A 19173-nucleotide genomic window follows, 5' to 3' on the forward strand; every position below is an offset into this window, starting at 1 on the left:
ACATTTCCCAGAAGGCCCCGCGTCCTGGGCATGCGCACCGGGGCGCTAGGAAGCTGCGACGCCGAGTTTCACTCTGGCTGCCTCCTCAGAGTCGGAGCTTCAGCGGGAGCGGTGCCCAGGCCGAACCCCAGCTGTAGCCCGAGCGCGGCGGTGCCCTCAGCCTGCCCCCTCGCCTTCCTCAGCCTCGGTGAGAGGGGCGGGCAGGCCACCTGCTTGTCGTCAGGGCTGGGGTCCCGGGGGCGCGGGGTGGGGGGGGGGGGAGGACGGGGGGCGAGCCGAGCTGGGACCGGAAGGGGGCGGGCGTGCGAGTGAGGGAGGGCCGGGCCGGGGAAGAGCCCCGGGGTGAGGTCCGGGGGGGATTGGGAGGACGGGCCGCCGCGTCGGGGAAATCGGAGGCGCGGGCAGCTTAGGACGGGACTGGGTGCCGGGTGCGAGGGTGAACGCCGGGTGGAAGCCGAGGGGCTAGCAGGGGGAGGGGCGCAGACCCTGGGAGTTTGGGGCCGTCGCGAGGTGGGTACCCCTCCCCACAGGACCGGGAGGAGGCGGGGGTGGCCTTGTCACCGGGCTACGCGGTGAGGGCGTGGATTCTCCCGGGGTCCGGGGTCTGCCTTCAGGTGGACGACTTCGCTGGAGCCCGGGGCCGTACTTTGAAAGAGTTTTTGCCCCGTAACTCTGCTTCCCTCGCCTCAAGTAGGGGTCGCCCTCCAGGAAACAGGAGTTTGCTGGGGCCCTGGGTTACTTTTGAGGGGTGCATAATGTATGCGGAGGAGGATTTAGAAGACCTTCTTTTCTGAAGCTGGCCTTCCGTCCGCCCCCCTCCCCTCAAGCCAGCTGCTCCCCTCCACACTGGTTCCACTTCCCTAAGTGCCAGTAACAATGGAAATGGTGTGTGCACGGGCGCTTGGCCCCTTAAGAATGAACTCCGAATATTTCTGCCTGCCGTCCTAGCTCCTCTGGAGTTCTGGAAGGTGAACTTTCTGATGAAGCCAACATCAGGCTTTACCATCAGGGTAGCTGTAACTAGGCCTCTTGTTCTTTTGCTGTGTGACCTTGGCCAAACTTCCACCCTCTCTGGTGTGTTAATTTTCTGGATACTTATCACCGCAGAGTGGCTTATGGAGTCCGTTTAGGCCTTTTCGTGAAATTGCTGAGGTGTTTGTTTGTTTGTTTGTTTGTTTGTTTGTTTCCACCGTTCCCTTGATGACTGAGTGGGTGGAGGGAGACCGTTGTACCTTCTGCCCTGCCCAGGCTGTTGGAAAATAAACCTGGTGGTTTCCAGTCCCCAGCCGCAGCACACAGACCCAACATCTGTGCGTTCGCTTTCACTGACTGCTGTTTCTCAATTTAAAACCTGATCATCTTTTTCCTTGTTGGCAAAGGTGCCTTGGAATTTGTGTTGCCGAGTCAGCAGGCCTTTCGGATTTGCTCGGCTTTTGTTGTTTGCGTTTATATCAAGATGGGAACTCAAACAAGTCAGTCCTCCTAAGGATCTACTGTCTCCATCAAGAAGGGACAGTTTGTGCCAGCTCTCCAGGGAGAAAAGGTAAGAGCCCCGGGGATGTTACAATGCTCCCTTCTCAATCTGGTTTTCGGTAGGGGAGGCTGGACTTTGAGGTCTCCGGGATGAAAAGTCAGCCTTGGGAGTTGATAGTTGATTGCCAACTGTCTTCAAATAAATTCAAGTGCTTTCTTGCCAAGGGCTTCTCCTGTTTAACCAGTCTTAGAGGATACTTTCCACGTGGTTTCCATTAGGGCATGCTTTATGGGATGAAGGACACAAGTCATGTTTTCTGCATCTGACCTGGAAATGTTTATGTCTTTTTTTTTTTTTCCTGCACAAACAAAACCGGGTACCTCCTTTGTGTCAAGGCCCATGCCCAGTGCTGGGGTCCACTGGTGGGCAACGGTTCTTTCTGTCGCCCGGGAACGCATGGTTTGGTGGAACAGACAGACAAACCACAGATAGTGGCAAGGTGTTGTTGGTGCGATATGTGTGGAGGGGGAGAGGGGGGAGTCGCAGGGCAGAGCCCCAACCCCCCCGACCCCGTTTGTCCAGGAAGGGGTAGGAGGGAAGAGGAAAACTAAGGTGAGTCGTGGAGGAGGAGTAGGATTTGGAAAGGAGGGAAGAAGCCCCACAGAGGAGTTGACGTCTGCAGAGTCCAGAAGTTGCCTGGTGTGCCTGGGCCCCTGTAAGGAGCTCCCTGTGGCAGAAGCAACAAGAGACGGGTGTGGGGTAGAGGAGGCTGGTGAAGTAGGCAGAGGGCTGAGCGCGGAGGGTTTTGGGGGCCCTGCCAAGGCTCCGGGGAGCAGGATTTTAGCAGAAGAGGCATTTTATTTTTTAGTTTATTTTTTATTTTATTTTATTTTATTTTTTTTATTTAAAAAAAAATTTTTTTTTTTTTAACGTTTATTTATTTTTGAGACAGAGACAGAGCATGAACGGGGAGGGTCAGAGAGAGGGAGACACAGAATCTGAAACAGGCTCCAGGCTCTGAGCTGTCAGCACAGAGCCCGACGCGGGGCTCGAACTCACAGACCGCGAGATCATGACCTGAGCCGAAGTTGGCCGCTTAACCGACTGAGCCACCCAGGCGCCCCAGAAGAGGCATTTTAGATGAGCACACTGGCTGGAAAGTATGGGATGGATTCGACTGGGTTATTCTCTTTGTGACTGTTTCCTTATGCCATGAGATGTGGCCCCCAGTTTGCTCATAGTCTCCTTGGAGAGATAGAATGGACGTAGAGAACTGTGGAGGGCAGACAGGTGCTGTGGAAGTTGATAAGCGGGTGTTTTCTTTCAGTCGGGCACATCGAAGCATCTTGGAGGTGCTGTTTAAATTGGGTCCTGGGGCGCCTGGGTGGCTCAGTCTGTTAAGCGTCCGGCTTCAGCTCTGGTCATGATCTCACGGTTCGTGAGTTCGAGCCCCACGTTGGGCTCTCTGCTGTCAGAGTGATGCCCACCTCTCAGATCTTCTGTCTCCCACTCTTTTTGCCCCTCCCCCAGTGGTGCTTTCTCTCTGCCCCTCTCTCTCTCAAAAATAAATAAACATTAAAAAAATAAAAAATAAATAAATCGGGTCTTGAAAGTATGGGTAAGGTGAGGATGTGTGGCTACGTGGGTGGGATTCTGCACAGAGCCAAGATATGGAGGTGGGAAAACTGGATGTATATGGGGGTAGCAGGTATGGATTGGGGGAAGGGGAGGCACAGACAAAAGTAAGGTATTGAAGGGAAGCTCCCTGGCAAATACAGTTGATAGGAAGGGACCAGACTGTGATGGGCTTTCAGTGTCAACCTAAGGAACTTGAACTTTATTCCGGAAGTATACTTCGGGAGGCTCAATCTTGCACTTGCCTCTCAGGTGGACCAGAAGGAGAGACAGATTTGGGGAGGCCACTTCAGAGAGAATACTTATCAGGGTGAGAGGCATATAAGTCCCAAGCAACAGGGCCTGAGGAGGGAGGAGAAAAAGGAAGCCGTGGCAGCTGCGGGGCTGGAGGGGAAAGGTTGTGAGGATGTAGAAACCCAGCTTTTTCTCGTAACTGCCTGGGGCCAGGGAATCCAGGGGGAAAGGACAATCAGGAAGGAAGATGAGTCTGGGTTCAGACATATTAAACTAAAAAAAAAAAAAAAAAAAAAAAAGCTTTGTTAATGTTTGTTTATTTTTGAGAGAGAGTGCAAGCAGGGGAGGGGCAGAGAGAGAGGGAGACGCAGAGAATCCGAAGCAACTCCAGGCTCTGAGCTGTCAGCACGGAGCCCAACGCAGGGCTCGAACCCACGGACCATGAGATCATGACCTGAGCCGAAGTCGGTTGCTTCACCTTCTGAGCCACCCAGACGCCCCCGGGTTCAGACATATTAAAAGTACCTAAGAGGCCAGCAGGAATGGGGCCATGGGCCACACAGAAACCCTGTGTCAGGGGTAGGGCTTGGTACTTGGGTTAAAATGTGTTGGTTTTCATTTCTACTTTGGGTAAACACAGAGCTAGATTAATACATGCTCATCACTGTTCACGCATGGCTTGCTTTTACTTATTTCCTAAGTGATTTGTAAGGAATGTAGTAAGTTACCGCGTTCCACCCACCCAGAACAAAAGCTTGAAACGAAAGTTTACCTGTAGTCATTTTATCATTCTCCCCATCCTGAGATAACCATTTTCCCCTCGCTTTCATGCTCATGTAGTTTTATGTGTTTCTGAGGAAAGTAAGAAAACGTTGCTAAGATTTCCCATCTTATCGCATGTCCTCTGATTCATTCGTATTCACTACTGAAGAATCCGTGAACACACCACAGCTTATGCATCTAATCTTCCACTGATGGGCACTTAGTTGTTTCCAGATTTTTGCTGTTGCAAATGTGCTGCTCTGAACATCCCCATTCACGTCTGTAGTACAGGTGCAAGAGGTTTTCTCGGGTATGAATTTAGGGGTGATATTTTGCTGGGTCATCCATCATGTGCAACTTTCATAGATGTAGCCAGACTGTTTTCTGAAGTGGTCCTACCAGTATCCACTCCCTCAGCACCAGCGCATGGGACTCAGTTGCTTCACGTTTTTGCCAACACTCACTATAGGCAGACTTCACTTTTCCTGATTGAATGGATATAAAATGGGATCGTTGGGATCTTGATTTCTATGTTCCTGAGCCCTGACATTGAATATCTCTTCATGAGCTTATTGGCATGTGTGTTTCCTGTGAAGTATTTGCTTATGATTTCTGCCAACTTTTTATTATTTACTGGTTGTAAGAGTTCTTTATATATTCTTGATTTCAATCCTTTGTTCATATTGTGAGTATTTTCTTCCAGCTTGTAATGGGTCATTCTACTTAAAGACGTCTTTTGTTGACCAACCATTCTTTTAAAAAATTTTTTAATGTTTATTTTTGAGAGAGAGAGAGAGAGAGACAGAGTGCGAGCAGGGGAGGGGCAGAGAGAGAGAGGGAGACACAGAATCCGAAGCAGGCCCCAAGCTCCAGGCTGTCGGCACAGAGCCCGACGTGGGGCTTGAACTCATGAACCATGAGTTCATGATCTGAGCCGAAGTTGGACGCTTAACCGATTGAGCCACCCAGGTGCCCCATGTTGAACAATCATTCTTAATTTTCACATAGTGAAATGGTTTTTTTTTTTTTTTTTTTCATGTTTGTTTATTTTGAGAGAGAGTGTGTGAGTGGGGGAAGGGCAGAGAGGAGTGATAGAATCCCAAGAAGGCTCGGTGCCGTCAGCACAGAGCCTGACGTGGTGCTTGATCCCATGACTCTGGGATCATGACCTGAGCCAAAATCAAGAGGCAGATGCTTAACTGACCAAGCCACCCAGGCGCCCCCCCACCTTTTTTTTTCTTTTTTGTTTTTGTACTCAGCGTTCTGTATCTTGTTTAAAAAGTCTTTTCCTGACCTTAGTCCTTGCCTTAAGGACCCTATGCCCTAGTGGAGGGCCAGGTAGATAATTGCACTCAGATATTACATGGACATTGATTGTTAGAAGTGGCCTCTTCTGCCAGAGTGGAGGAGTGGGTGTAAGTAAAGATTTCACAGGGTAGAGAGTCTCAAGCTGCCCTCAGGTACTGGGGGAAGACTGGCATGTCGGCAGAGGCCCTTTCCTACTTTCTGATAGAGATGTGGGTTCAGAGAAGTATTTCTCAACTATAGGACGCTGTGAGCACGGCGATGGGTGTTGGGGAAGCTGTACACTGATCACTCTGTGGTTAGTTTGCACATTGTCTGTGGCTGTTTTCACACTGTCGTGGCAGAGTTGCATAGATGCGACAGATGCCTTGTGTTCTGCAAAACCTAAAATATATGTGTACTTTCTGGCCCCTTACAGGAGAAGGTTGCTGACTCCTGCCGGGGGGGGGGGGGGGGGGGTGTCACGGTAACCGTGGTGACCTGGCGAGAGTGTGTCCCAGCCACCACAGTGGTTTAGTGAGTTGTTGCCGGATGGATAATGAATCTAGGTCAGCGCTGCAAATGTTGCCAACTTTTCTGCTTTCTAAAAGCTGGAAATCTGGAATTTTTTTTTTTAATGGTGAATATTCCAATTTTTAAACATCAACTCAGTTTTTAAAAAAACTGAAAACTGTATAGGCCAGGAAAAACACATCTGGCAGGCCGATTTGTCCAGCATCAGTGGACCCCTTCTGTCTCAGTGGACCCTGGGAACAGATTTGGGTTTCTTTATACCCGTGTATTCTTGGGCGGGTTGGTCATCCTTTTCTGCCTCCTCTTCTCGTCTATAAAGTCAGGAGAAGACCCACCCCAGGACTCATGTGAGTTTCTTAGTGCCTGGTGCCTCGTAAGCTCTTGGTTGGTAGTCATCGCTGTTACTCCTGCCACTGCTTCCATTGCTCCCCCATTTTGACCCCTGGGTGGGCCTGGGGACCAGGGCTCTGTCCTGACAGGTCGCCAGTGGTCACATTGCTCCTGGTAGAGAAGGATCAAAGGGATCCTTCGATACAGGGGATCAAAGATTGCTAGTGCCTGCCATCTGCTAGTGCCTGTCGCCTGTGGCTTTCGGTGCCCTATTTGAAGGCTCTGCCCTGACCAGCCCCTGGAGGGCTCAGGTAGGCACAGCTAGAGGAGGAGTTATCACTTCCCTTCCAGCGTGCAAGGGACAGATCATGTATTAGTATCCTTCCATAACTCAGAAACCTAGTAAGTTCTGGGCGGCACCGGCTCGAGCCATCTCTCTTCAAGACAAAAGCCTCGTCTTGCAGTGCCTACGTCTTGCAGTAGTTCAGGCACCTGGGTGGTTGCACCTTTTCTTGCAACTCAGAGATGGGGATGTCTCTTGGCAAAGAGGTGCCATGGTACTCTGACCAGGTCTGTTGTTTGTGAAACCTGCTGGGATAGTCAGTGGCCATCTAAAGTAACAATGCTAAGTCATGACGGTGGTGCTGGTTTGGTTTCTATTTATGATCTTTTAAAGGTGTTGGGCATATTAAAGAGACGTGTTACTGCTAACAGAAGTTACTTTCTCACTTTAGAAAATGTGAAGAGTTCAGGTACGTAAGGAAGTTGAACAAAAGGCCTCTTGAGGTTTCTCTAGTCAGTGGCCGCAGCTGTCCCGAACATTTTCGTGTTTCTGTTGAGTTTTCTCTCTGCTTCTCTTTTACCTGGTCAGAATAGTGCTACAGCAAATACCTTTATGTCAAAGGTTTTCTATAATCTCCTTAGATTGTTGGGTCAAAGTGAGTAAGCATTTCTAAACCACTTGATACCTATTACCACACTTTTCTGGAAAGGGTTTATCCTTCCCAGTGATATGAGGACTCTGTACTCCTGCCAGCACCAAGTATTGAAATTAAGGGGTGTTTGTGTGTGTGTGTGTGTGTGTGTGTGTGTGTGTGTGTGTGTGTGTTGTTTTTTCTACTATTTTGATAGGCCAAAAAATAATGTTCCGTTGTTTTTAATTTGTATTAAAAACGTTTCTAGTCAGGTAGAACATTTCTTTGCTGGGCTTGTGTGCAGGATTGGACTTTCCCAGGTCTGCGGGAGGGCTTCCTGATGGGACCCGGGGGGCTGGCTGCACTGTGAGAGGTCTGGGAAGGTTATACTCCCTGGGTCAACTGGTGGGTATGGAGTTTCAGGCTGAGCTTCTTGGAAAGGGTCCGAAGAAGAGGTGGAATAGAAAATAGGCCTCCTTGGGGCACCTGGGTGGCTCCGGCGGTTAAGTGTCTTGATCTCTAGGTCGTGAGGTCAAGCCCCGTGTCGGGCCTGGGTGTGGGGCCTACTTAAAAAAAAAAAAAAAAATAGGCCTCCTGGTTGCCTGCTCTCGCTGATTTCCCATCCATGCCCTTCAGAACTCTTCTGCAGAAGAGCATCCTGGGCGTTTCGAGAAGAAGGAATGAAGACCATTTCTGTGTCAAAAAGAACACCTCGTGTTCCTATATTTTATTCAGTGGGCGGCCTGTGATCACATTTGGAAACAGGTTCCACTGCTTGTAACAGGCTGGCAAACCCATCTGACTGCCTGAGTGGTGGAGTCTACAGACAGGGAAGTGACTGCCCCAAAGTCACCGAGTGTGGAGCACATGTGTGCGCGCGCCGAGGGGGTCCTGACAGATCTCTCCATTTCCATCTCCTCTCGGGACATTGGAGGGTGTGGGACAGCCACTGTCCCAAGCATGGACTGCAGGGTGAACTGCTGAGCCCGGCACGGGTGGGCTTTGGAGGGATGAAGTGGGGTCCTCACGTGTTGGCAAGGTGGTGATCATCGCTCAGTGTGAGCACTGCTTTAAAAACCACACTCGAAGTCTTCTGCCCAGAGGCCGCAGCTGTGGTGGGATCCCTTCGTGTGGTTCACCCACCTGGAGGCCCACAATTAGGCAGGATGGTTTTCACTCACGTTCTTGTGCCAGCTCAGATCTTGTTCGAAAGCTTTTCTAAATCCTCTGGGGATAGAAAGACTCTGGGACACATGTAACTTTTTTTCTTATGTGTGAAAACTCCTCTCTGGTAGAACAGCAGATTTCCTCTGTGCCTCGCAGCCACAGTACTGTGGACAGGATTTGCAGCTAAATTGCACAAGAAAATGCGAAGGAAAGCAGGAAGGTTTTCTTCGTGGTCAAGGTTGTTGATATTTTTAATTTATTTTTTAAGTTTATTTATTTATTTTGAGACAAGGTGAGAAGGGGAGGGGCAGAAAGAGAGAGGGAGAGGATCCCAAGCAGGCTCCGAGTTGCCAGTGCATAGCCCAACATGGGGCTTGAATCCATTAACCATGAGATCATGCGCTGAGCTGAAACCAAGAGTCAAACGCTCAATCGATTGAGCCACCCAGGTGCCCCGTTAATATTTTTTAAAATGTTACTTTGGTCTCATAAGAAGTAATATGACCATTGTAGAGCATTTGTATGTACAGAAAGAGGTAAAAAAAAAAAAATCCCATGATCCATCACTCCTATTAACATTTCAGAGATCTTCCTTCCAGTCTTTTTTCTCCTTTCAGCCTTTTTTTTTTTCCTAAGTTTATTTATTTTTAGTAATCTCTGCACCCAGCATGGGGCTTGAACTCATGGTGATCAAGAGTCTCAGTCAGGCTCCTCCAACTGAGCCACCCAGGCGCCCCTTCCTTCCAGCCTTTTAAAAATTAGTTCATGCAGGGCAGAAAGGACATAGGTTTTATGGCATCATAGATTTTGGTAAATTCTTAATTTCTTTTTTTTTTTTTTTAAGATTTTATTTTTAAGTAATCTCTATATCCAATGAGGAGCTCAAACTCACAATCCTGAGATCAAAAGTTACATGCTCTTCTGACCGAGCCAGCCAGGCACCCCAATTCTTAATTTCTTTTGGCCTCAGTTCTCTCGTCTATAAAATGGGCATAATTCCAGTTGAGGGTTGAGAGCTGGATGACAAGAGCACCAGGCAGAGTGTGTGCCCCGCAGTAGGTGTTCAATAAAGGGCACACCCTCCTGCCTAACGGCGGGGCCTGTGCAGTTCCATATCTTGTATTTTTCATTTGTTGTGAACATTATCTTAGGTCTGTAAGCCTTTCTTTTTTTTAAGTGTTTACTTATTTTGAGAGACAGAAATAGAGCGGGAGCAGGGGAGGGGCAGAGGGAGAGGGAGAATCTGCTCTGTCAGCGCAGAGCCTGACGTGGGGCTCAAACTCACGAACCGCAAGATCATGATCTTAGCCGAAATCAAGTCAGTTGCTCAACCAACTGAGCCACCCAGGTGCCCCAGGTCTGTAAGCCTTTTGTAAACATTTTTCAACACTTATATTCCATCATTAGAATGTACTGTAACTTATTTAAGAATTCCATTATTGTAGGTGTTCAGGTTACTTCTAGATCGAGGACTATTTCTATGGGCAATTATAATAATTATTATTTTCATAATTAGGGACACCCTAAATAGCCCCCATCATTAGGAGCCGAGACAAATTAGGTTTTTGGACTGCAGCTTCGTGATGGCTGAGGTTGTTGCAGAGAATGGGCGCATTGACATGGCTGTTGGACATGGGTGATTGCTCTGTTCAGGTACCATGCCAGTGGGCATTTTTGGGCATTGCTTCAGATGTGCCCCAGGCCCCTGGAGCAGAAGGTTCACCTCTCTTCTGTCCGCTGGGGTTTTAGACCCTCTGGGATATTAGGCATTTGAAGAACTGAAGCCCCAGCTTTGGGCCAGCACTGGCTCTGTCCTCAGAGAGTTCCTGTTCCGGTGGGGAGACAGACACCGAGACCAGTGGATGTCGTCGTGTTCGTGTTTGGATAAGTAGGATACACAGTGAAGACTCACAGGTGGGTGGAGTCAGCGCTTTTCTGGTGAGGTGTGGGTCAGAGGGCTCAGGAGAGGGGTGCTGTGACTGATTCTGGAAAGATGGGCATGTTTGGGTTCTTAGTGAAGAGAAGACTGGAGTCTGGACACACGTAGCAGCAGGATCTACAGCTGTGAGGAGGTAGGAAATGGCTTGGAATGCTCTGGCACTTGCTAAAATTTGGTATGGCTGGATGTAAGGTGGAGGCCTTGGTTTGAGGGGGGACCAGCGGCCGTGTCTTCTTCATCTCTGGGTCTTTAGGACCCCAACAGTGCCTGAGGAGGGTGCGCCCCTGGTCGGTGGAGGCCGAACACGTTCAGGAAAAACTTGAGCTGCAGCACTAGCCTGCATTTCTCTGGCTGTTTGGCAAAGTTCTGCGAGTTGGTTCATCCGGGGATGTGCGGACATGCTGGAGCGGACCATGGGTGCTGATCTGTGGGAGGCCCCCGCTGCCTGCCGGGTGAGTGATGCCTGCCAGGAGGTGCCAGGAGGAAAGTCCGGGCCGGGAGTAGCTGGCTCTGAAACCGGTCCTGTGATTTGTACCTGGATGTGGTTACAGAGACTTCTAATTGTAGTCACGGAGCTAATAAGCCAGCCAGCCCAAGGGCATCCCAGGTCTGATCCTCCAGAGTGGGACGTGTGCTCTCGTTGGAGCAGCTGGCAGCTCACTGACGGCCCTGGCACCCGCGGGCGTGCTCCGCGTTCTTGCAGGCCTGACTCATCGCCCGCGTTCTCGTGCTGTGTAGCCCAGTGCCGCCCCAGGCTGCCGCTCCTCACCCGGACTTGAGGGGTGGGAGGGAGGCCCCGGGGGATGGGGGGCAGGGGTGGGCAGGGAAAGGGAGGGAGGACAGGCTCCGCGGATATCTGCTGTGTGCCAGGTGCTGTGCTGTGTGCTCTGTACCACCTGTCTGTCTGAATGCCCGTGAAAAGCACAGAACACGGATGTTGTTATCATCATTGTCAAGTAGGGGAAAGCAAACTTGGAGAGCTCGGGTACCTCTGTCAGGATGACACAGCGAGTGGAGTAAGTAAGCCTGTGCCTGTTCCTTTCACCTAGGGCTCCAGCTCTGCCTTCCTTGTGGCGGGTGTCGTTGGCCTTCTCGACACCTTGACAGTGCAGTGCACTCGCAGGGACAGCAGCAGAAAGCCCAGGGTCCCACTGTGTAAGCAAGTCCCCACAACTGCCTGGGCCTTGATTTCCTCATCTGCAAAATGGGGAGAAAATTCAGCGTGTTCACTTAAGAGGGTTGTGTAGGAATCCGAACAGATGGTGTGACTGGGAACCGTACTGGCACCGGGGCCCTGGGTGGACGTGCTGTAACTGCTGAGGGTGCTGGGGGACTTGGGACACAGCTTCCTCTCTCCTTCCGCCTTTCTCAGCGCGGCCTGTAAGTGGAGCCCAAGGTGGAGTCAGGCTGAGTTTTCCTCTCTCAGAAATGGGCATTAGAGCCGGTTGACCTGGGCTTGTTCTCTGCCGCCACTCAACAGTATTCATGTGACCTTCAATAAGACCTTGACCTCTCTGAGCCTTGTAAAGTGGGAGAAATGCCACCTTGTCAGTCTGTTAGGCGTACACGAGACAGGTATATTTGGCGTTTGCCGCTACACTGGTCCTGTTCCTCCTGAACTCCGGGTGCTGGTGCTCCGGGCGCCTGGCGCGGTACGTTCACAGTATAGCGCCCTTCCTCAGACCGCTGCAGGCGGCTTCGCGTTCAGCCGTGTTGTCGACTAGTATGTATACAACACTTAGCACATGACAGGATCTCTGCTGGAGCTGCCGATATGACTGTGGACAAGACAGACTCCCCGGCTCGCTGCCGTCTGGAGGAGCAGAAAAATCTGGAACGTCCTCCTCCTCATACATATATAGAGGCATTAGCATTCTGGCCGGTGCTGCAAGGCAGAAGCTCACGTGAGCCAGGGAAGGGCCCCCTGAACCACACAGGCTGGGCCTCAAGGCTGAGTAGAGTTTACAAGAGAAGAGGATGGGCGAGGGTGGCTGAGAGAAGAGTGTCTCAGGAGCTGGGTGTAAACTCTCTGGGCCTGACTGATGGTCAGCTAGGCCCAGACACGGGTGTGGAGAGGCCGGCCTTCTGCCTCTGTGAGATCTTAATGTTTATCTAGGGCGCCCTTCATGGTTAATGAAGTCTCCTGGGTACCCTGGAGACCTGGGCGGAGCTAGGACCAGGCTTTCAGTCTCAGCCCTGCCATTGACCCTCTTGAGGGTCCTTGAGCCCCCAGTCCTTTCTGAGACACAGGTTTTTCCCATCAGGAGCATAGCGGTATCTCCCAAACCTGCGTTGGAAACCGTAGAGTGTTCACATAATTGTAAGGGGTCATTGTGGCCTCAGTGCACGAAGGATTTGGGGTGATTCACGAAAACAGTATACAAGGATATCCTCAGTAGTTAGGTCAGAGGGAAATGATTGGTAAAAAGAAGCTGGGCTGTTGATTAGCACCCAAAATTCACTCCACAGTATCTTGCTGAACATTTACAGAGGCAGGTACGTTGCTTGATTGACTGAATTCTTCCTGGCTGCCTGAACAAAAAGACAGGATCAGGTACTTGATTCACAATGCTCTTTTCTTTTAGGGAAAAAAGTGATTGTGGGAAAATATTTTTTTTCCCCCTGCATTGAGGCCAACTCTCAGGGACACCGTGTATGTTGATAACTGTTTGTCCTGTTTACAGGTCTGCTGGAAGCACTGGGCAATGAACCCGAGACTTCAGCCCAGAGTGGTCTGAAACCATTTGGGAAGGAAGAGGGAGTCCTGGGGAAGATGGCCATGGCCCCAGGCCCTTCCCTGGCTCAGGTGTACACCAGCCCCGTGGCGGTGGCCGTGTGGGAATGGCAGGACGGGCTGGGCACCTGGCACCCCTACAGTGCCACTGTCTGCAGCTACATCGAGCAGCAGTTTGTCCAGCAGAAGGGCCAGCGCTTCGGGCTGGGGAGTCTGGCCCACAGCATCCCCTTAGGCCAAGCTGACCCCTCGCTGGCCCCTTACATCATTGACCTCCCCAGCTGGACCCAGTTCCGCCAGGACACTGGTAAGACACTTCCTGCCTCTAGTACGTGTTGGAGCACCCGCTTTGGGCCAGGTGCCATGCTGATGGTGGAGTTATATATAGAATTGACTCTCGGCCCTTCATCCTGTCCCCGACAGGTGCTGTGAGTGGTACAGGTACCACAGTATAGGATGTACCTCTTAGTAGTAGGGAGTGCCTTGAGAGCGCAGGGCAGAGGCCCGCCCCGCCCCTTCCTCCGTTTCCTAAACCCAAACTGCCTGCTTCCACCTGCAGAAATGGAGGGGCTTGTGGGCAGAGAGGCCAGCACAGAGGAAGAGCGCCGTGCTAGTTAGAGGGCCTGGTGATGAGTTCTGCTTCCGCTGCACAGTGTCCGTGTGACCTGAGCAGGTTACTTTATTCTCCTGTGTGCTCACATTAGGGTTTGTTGTGTGTTTTGATCAGTATTACTGAGAATGGGACCACCAAGTTCCCCTCGGAGTTGTTCCCCGTCCGTCTAACCCAGTGGTTCTCAACTGGGGGTGTTTTGTCCCCTAGGACATTTGACAACGTTTGGACACATTTTTAATTGTCACAAGTGGGGCAGGGAGCCACTGGCGTCTAGTCAGTAGAGGCCAGGGATGCTGCTAAATGCATGGGACTGGCCCCACGACAAAGAATTCTTGGCCCAGGATGTCACTGGTGGGGAGACTGAGAAACGCTACTCTGATCCCTACGGCAGCGTCCTTGGGTGTGTGAGGACTAAGCCTTCCAATCAGTTGGATACAGAAGAAAGTCCTTGCCTTCCTGATGCTTAGAGTCCACTGAGAAAGGCAGCAAACAAGATATGTAATGTGGAAATTGTGTATTGTGTTAGATGGCAGTAAGTGTTAACCAGGGAATGGAGGTGTTGGGAGAGGTGGAGGTCTGAGCCAGGGTGACCAGGTCACCAGGAAAGGGGTCTAAGACAGACCTGAGGGAGGGGCAGGTTGTCCCTTGAAGGGACTTTGGCTTTGGCTTTTATTCTTTTTTTTATTTTTTATTTTTTTCATGTTTATTTATTTATTTTGAGAGACAGAGAGGGAGAGGGAGAGTACAAGCAGGGGAGGGGCAGAGAGAGAGAATCCTAAGCAGGCTCCGCACCGTCAGCGCGGGGCCCGATGCAGGCCTCGGTCTCACAAACTGTGAGATCATGAGCTGAGCTGAAATCAAGCTGAGCTGAAATCAAGCCAGACGCTCAATTGACTGAGCCACCCAGGCGCCCCTTGGCTTTTATTCTGAAAGGGGGAGCCGTGGGAGGATTTGGGCGGAGGAGTGCTGTAATCTGATTTGGAGGTGAAGAGTATCCCTCTGGCTGCCAAGGATGGAGGCGAGGTGGGGGTCAGGAGACCAGTAGAAGCAAATTGCAGTGATCATCTTTTGGCAAGTATTCTTGGAAACATGGCCCGAATTAATTTTTCTCTGTAATCATCAGGTTTGGTTTAGTAAGAATATAAGCTAACCACAGGGTATTTCCCAGTAGTTGCTGCTCGAAGAGTCAAAGGGTATGGTACATCCACGTAAGAGACTTACGTAACAATGAATACTGAGTTACGTATAAAATTTTAGAGATGTAAGGAAAACTGATGGCCTAACAGAAGAAAACAGCCCGAAAAGTTTTCAATGTGATTGTCAGCTTCCTAAAAGGACGTGTCTAGAAGATGAGATGAGAAGAAATGCATTGTGATATATGGTTAGATTATGGACGGTTTAATTTTCTTAACTTTCCTTTTTTTTTTTTTTTTTCCAGTTTTTTAAGTGAAGCTACATACGTTTCATCATTAGAAATATTTTGAAAAAGCCTGGAATCTGAGCCATAGCTGTTCTTTGACCTAAGCTCCTGGTATCCCCTACTCCTGCCGAGGAGCACAGATCCCCCTCTGCCATTAGGTCCCTTTGAGCCATAGTTTCTTTACAGAGAGGGAGCTTTCTACCCTTCTACCCTTCGCCCAAAATTTGGAAGGAATAACCAGTACCAGCCTTTAGGTCAGATAGCAACATGACCCTATGTACACTGACCATGTTGGTTTCTTTTGGTTGTAGAAAAAGAATTTTTTTTTTTAATGTTATTTATTTTTGAGAGAGCATGAGCGGCGGAGGGGCAGAGAGAGGGGGAGACACAGAATTGAAGCAGGCTCAGGCTCTTAGCTGTCAGCACAGAGCCGGACACGGGGCTCGAACTCACAAACCATGCCATGAGATCATGACCTGAACCGAAGTCGGACGCTCAACCAACTGAGGCACCCAGGCGCCCCCAAAAATAATTTTTAAGCCCTTTTTGTTTTGGGGGGCTAGCAGATTAGCCATTTACGTGTCCTCCTCCTTTTCAAACAGGTACCATGCGGGCTGTGCGGAGGCATCTGTTCCCCCAACATTCAGCCCCGGGCCGGGGCATCGTCTGGGAGTGGCTGAGTGACGATGGCTCCTGGACAGCATATGAAGCCAGTGTCTGTGACTTCCTGGAGCAGCAGGTGGCCAGGGGCAACCATCTTGTGGACTTGGCTCCCCTGGGGTACAACTATACCGTCAACTACGCCACCCACACGCAGACCAACAAGACTTCGAGCTTCTGCCGTAGTGTGCGGCGCCAAGCAGGACCCCCATACCCGGTGACCACCATCATTGCCCCACCGGGCCACACGGGAGTCGCCTGCTCTTGCCATCAGTGCCTCAGTGGTGGTGGAACTGGCCCCGTGTCGGGCCGCTACCGCCACTCCATGACCAACCTCCCGGCTTACCCTGTCCCCCAGCCCCCCCACAGGACCGCCATTGTCTTTGGGACCCACCAGGCCTTTGCCCCGTACAATAAGCCCTCACTCTCTGGGGCTAGGTCTGCACCCAGGCTGAACACCACCAACCCCTGGGGTGGGGCACCGCCCTCCTTGGGGAACCAGCCCCTCTACCGCTCCAGCCTCTCCCACCTGGGACCGCAGCACCAGCCCCCAGGATTGTCCCCTGCCGGCGGAGCCAGGTATCATGTGTTTTTGAGGGTCATTTTGTCTACCTCTGTGCCCTGTCGGCAGGCTTGGGTTTCTGCTTTTACTTAGCTGGGAAGATGTGCCCAAATACCTACAGACCTGGCCCCTGCCTCCTTGTCTCTGCGTCGTCTCCTTTGCATGTGCCACCTGGTGCCCAGGTGCTGGCCTTCCACAGCCTTGCAATGCATGGAGCCTCCCTGACCTCTGGTGCTTGAGCGCTGGTCGTTGCCACATGGGTTAAAAACAGTAATGCTTGCAGCCAGCCAGGAGAATCAGGTTCTCTGTAGAGCAGGTAAAGGTGTGCCTGTGTGCCACATCGCTCGTGCCGTGCACCTGAGAATGTTTCGTTGATTCCTCCTCTGTGCCAGGCACTGAAGACACAGACATGGGACATTCTCTCCCACAAGCCCACAGTCTGGTCCAGGGGGAGGCTGTGAGCCCAGTTTTGGTGCTTAACAGTCGGTTGAGGAGAGAACAAAACACTGGGTGTGTGGCAGGTGGCATCAGGTGACAGGACGGCTTCCATGCTGGTGTAGTCTGGCCCAGTGCCTCCTAGAGCTCTCTGCTCCTTGAGGGGGATGATGAAATGTGCCCCATCCGGACCAGGGAGCACCTAAAAGTCAGGAAACCTCTTGGAGTGGCCAGTGGGGGCTGCTCTCTGGGTGCTTGGAGACCTGTCACTGACAAGGGGCCTTGTCAGTGATCATTACTGAGGGTGTTGGGCTTGGAGAACATTTAGAGAATTCCAAATGGGAGCTGGGATGGGGGGCTGGTTTCTGAGATGGTGACCGGAGAGGGTGGGTAGTGACTGGATGTGTGGGCCTGTAGCGGGCCTGTGACTGCCCTGCCCCCCAAGGGGGTCAACATCTTGTTGGTTTGGACTGACGTTGGCCAGTCAGCTTCTTGGTTCTGCCTTGCTCATCACCCAGCCGCATCCCTGCCTCCTTGACCATGGTGAGTGAGGGCTTCCCAGTGTGGACAACACTTTCTCAGCGGCCTCTAGCTAATTTTTTTTTCCCAATGTTTATTTAATTTTTAGAGAGGCAGAGAGCGAACAGGGCAGGGGTGCAGAGAGGGAGACACAGAATCTGAAGCAGGCTGTAGGCTCTGAACTGTCAGCAAAGAGCCTGACGGGGGGCTCAAACCCACGAACCTTGAGATCATGACTTGAGTTGAAATCTGACGCTTAACCAACTGAGCCACCCAGGCACTCCTAGCATTTTTTAAAGCTAGGTTTCAGAGGACCCTGCCAGCTTCTGTAAGACAGGGTGACAGCTGCCATTCACTGAGCACACATTGCCAGGCCCTATCGAGCAGGCTGTGTGAATGATGTCAGTAATCTTTACAGTGACCATATGGTAAGTGGTGTCCTCAGCTTACAGGTGAGCACACCGAGGTTGACAAGTTTGGCAGCATAGCCAGCAAGTGGTAGAGTTGGGGTTAAACCAGGCCCCACAGCAGGCTGTAAGGGACACGTGGAGTTCTTGAAGCTGTCTTAAAGGCAGAGTAATAGGAAGGCAGCGGTATCTTGAGGGATGACTTTGGGGAGTCCATAGACAGGAGGAGAATGGGTCAGGGCATCTTCTGGGGGCATCTCCTTCAGGGAGTGGGAGCAGGTGGACCTGAGTTCTTTCTGGGAATGGGGCTACAGGAGCTTTCACTTGGCCTTCTCCCCGGATTTTCACGTGGGCGTTAGCGAACGGGGCTCTGGGCTGTCCCAGCCCCACCCAGCGTGCTGTGAGGCCCCCTATAGTAAGTGGGTCAGGATCTTTCAGGGAAAAGTGTGCTGTCTGCCAGCACAGAATGGTTATCAGCATGACCAGAGCCTCTTCTACTAGGTCAGTTCTGCTGAGCCTCCTGGGGCTTCTTAAGTTCTTACAGATTATTTTGAGGCACATTTCTAGATAGTTCTAGAACTGGGATTCTGGGATTGAGCCAAGTGATTTGATTGATGGGCTTTGTTGCTCTGTCCTGGTACAGGGTTCCCATTGGTCTCTCCTGATATTTCTCTGGCGTCCCCCCTCCCCAGCCTGAGGGCCCGAGAGACTGCCACAGGGGGCCCCCTAGTACAGGCCAGGCAAGTTACAGAAGGGAAGGTCTTACCTTTGCTTCTGGGCCTGCGTGTTGCTACTTGCCCTGCTTGCCTTGGTTGTAAGCCAGGAAGGGGACCAGGCCAGCCAGCTCTGTTAGTTGAAACCGCCTCGAAGGAGCCTTCCTCCTGAGGTGGGTGTTCATCTTTATCTCCTCCAGCTTTTCAGGAGCTGGGAGAGGCACAGTTCACTTGCATGGGCCTAGCCTTGTTTGGAAAAACAGGATTTCTCCCACGTCTTATTTGCATCGATGCTCTTTAGTTCACCCCCTTCCGGTGGGTGTCGTAGAGCTGGCTGGAAGGGGTGTAACGAATACCTGGTGTCTTGACCCAGCAGGGCTAGGATGATCGAAAACACTCGACCCCTTGGTCGACCTCCTTGGGGGCTGTGGTCTGGTTCTCCAAGGTGAATGATTGTCAACTACATTCACTGAAAATTCCCCAGAGAGTGGCAGGCTGGCGGCACCATGGGCTGGGGAAGCCTGAGAACCGGCTGTACTTACTGGTAGCCGCTGGAAAGAACATGTGAATGAGTGGAATCAAAATTCACGGAACCCATGTGGTTTTTATTTGGGAACCCGTGTGGTTTCACATCGCTTCTTGCTCAACCTGGGTAAAACCTTGGCCGACTGACTTCCTTGTGGGAGGCTTTCTGAGTAGGCAATAATACATTGAGAAGGGACTTCGTCTGTCTGTCACTGAGCTGCTGGGTTTAAGAAAATTTCCTAGTAGCTGAACTTTATCCCTTTAAGCACCAAAACTTGTGTTTTAATGATGTGGGGTGGAAAACTTTCCAAA

General features: G+C 51.2%; 1 protein-coding gene across 3 annotated transcripts in view; it reads left to right on the forward strand.

Annotated features, from left to right (window-relative positions):
- The first annotated feature begins 46 nt into the window (after nucleotides 1–46).
- Nucleotides 47–19173, forward strand: part of DTX2 (deltex E3 ubiquitin ligase 2) — a 35822-nt gene continuing 16695 nt past the window's right edge. For 2 of the 3 annotated variants that reach the window (XM_019421628.2, XM_019421630.2), the window contains exons 1-4: nucleotides 47–187; nucleotides 1380–1543; nucleotides 12958–13314; nucleotides 15643–16279. In XM_019421628.2, the coding sequence (XP_019277173.2) occupies nucleotides 13047–13314; nucleotides 15643–16279 (905 nt within the window). In that variant the 5' untranslated portion in view covers nucleotides 47–187; nucleotides 1380–1543; nucleotides 12958–13046. Of the gene's footprint in view, nucleotides 188–386; nucleotides 511–1379; nucleotides 1544–12957; nucleotides 13315–15642; nucleotides 16280–19173 lie in introns of those variants that run through there. The other variant, XM_019421629.2, reaches the window with a different exon arrangement.

Source organism: Panthera pardus, unplaced genomic scaffold (genome assembly GCF_024362965.1).
Source record: "Panthera pardus isolate Hobbes unplaced genomic scaffold, ASM2436296v1 HiC_scaffold_4, whole genome shotgun sequence".
In the NCBI taxonomy this organism is placed as follows: Eukaryota; Metazoa; Chordata; class Mammalia; order Carnivora; family Felidae; genus Panthera; species Panthera pardus.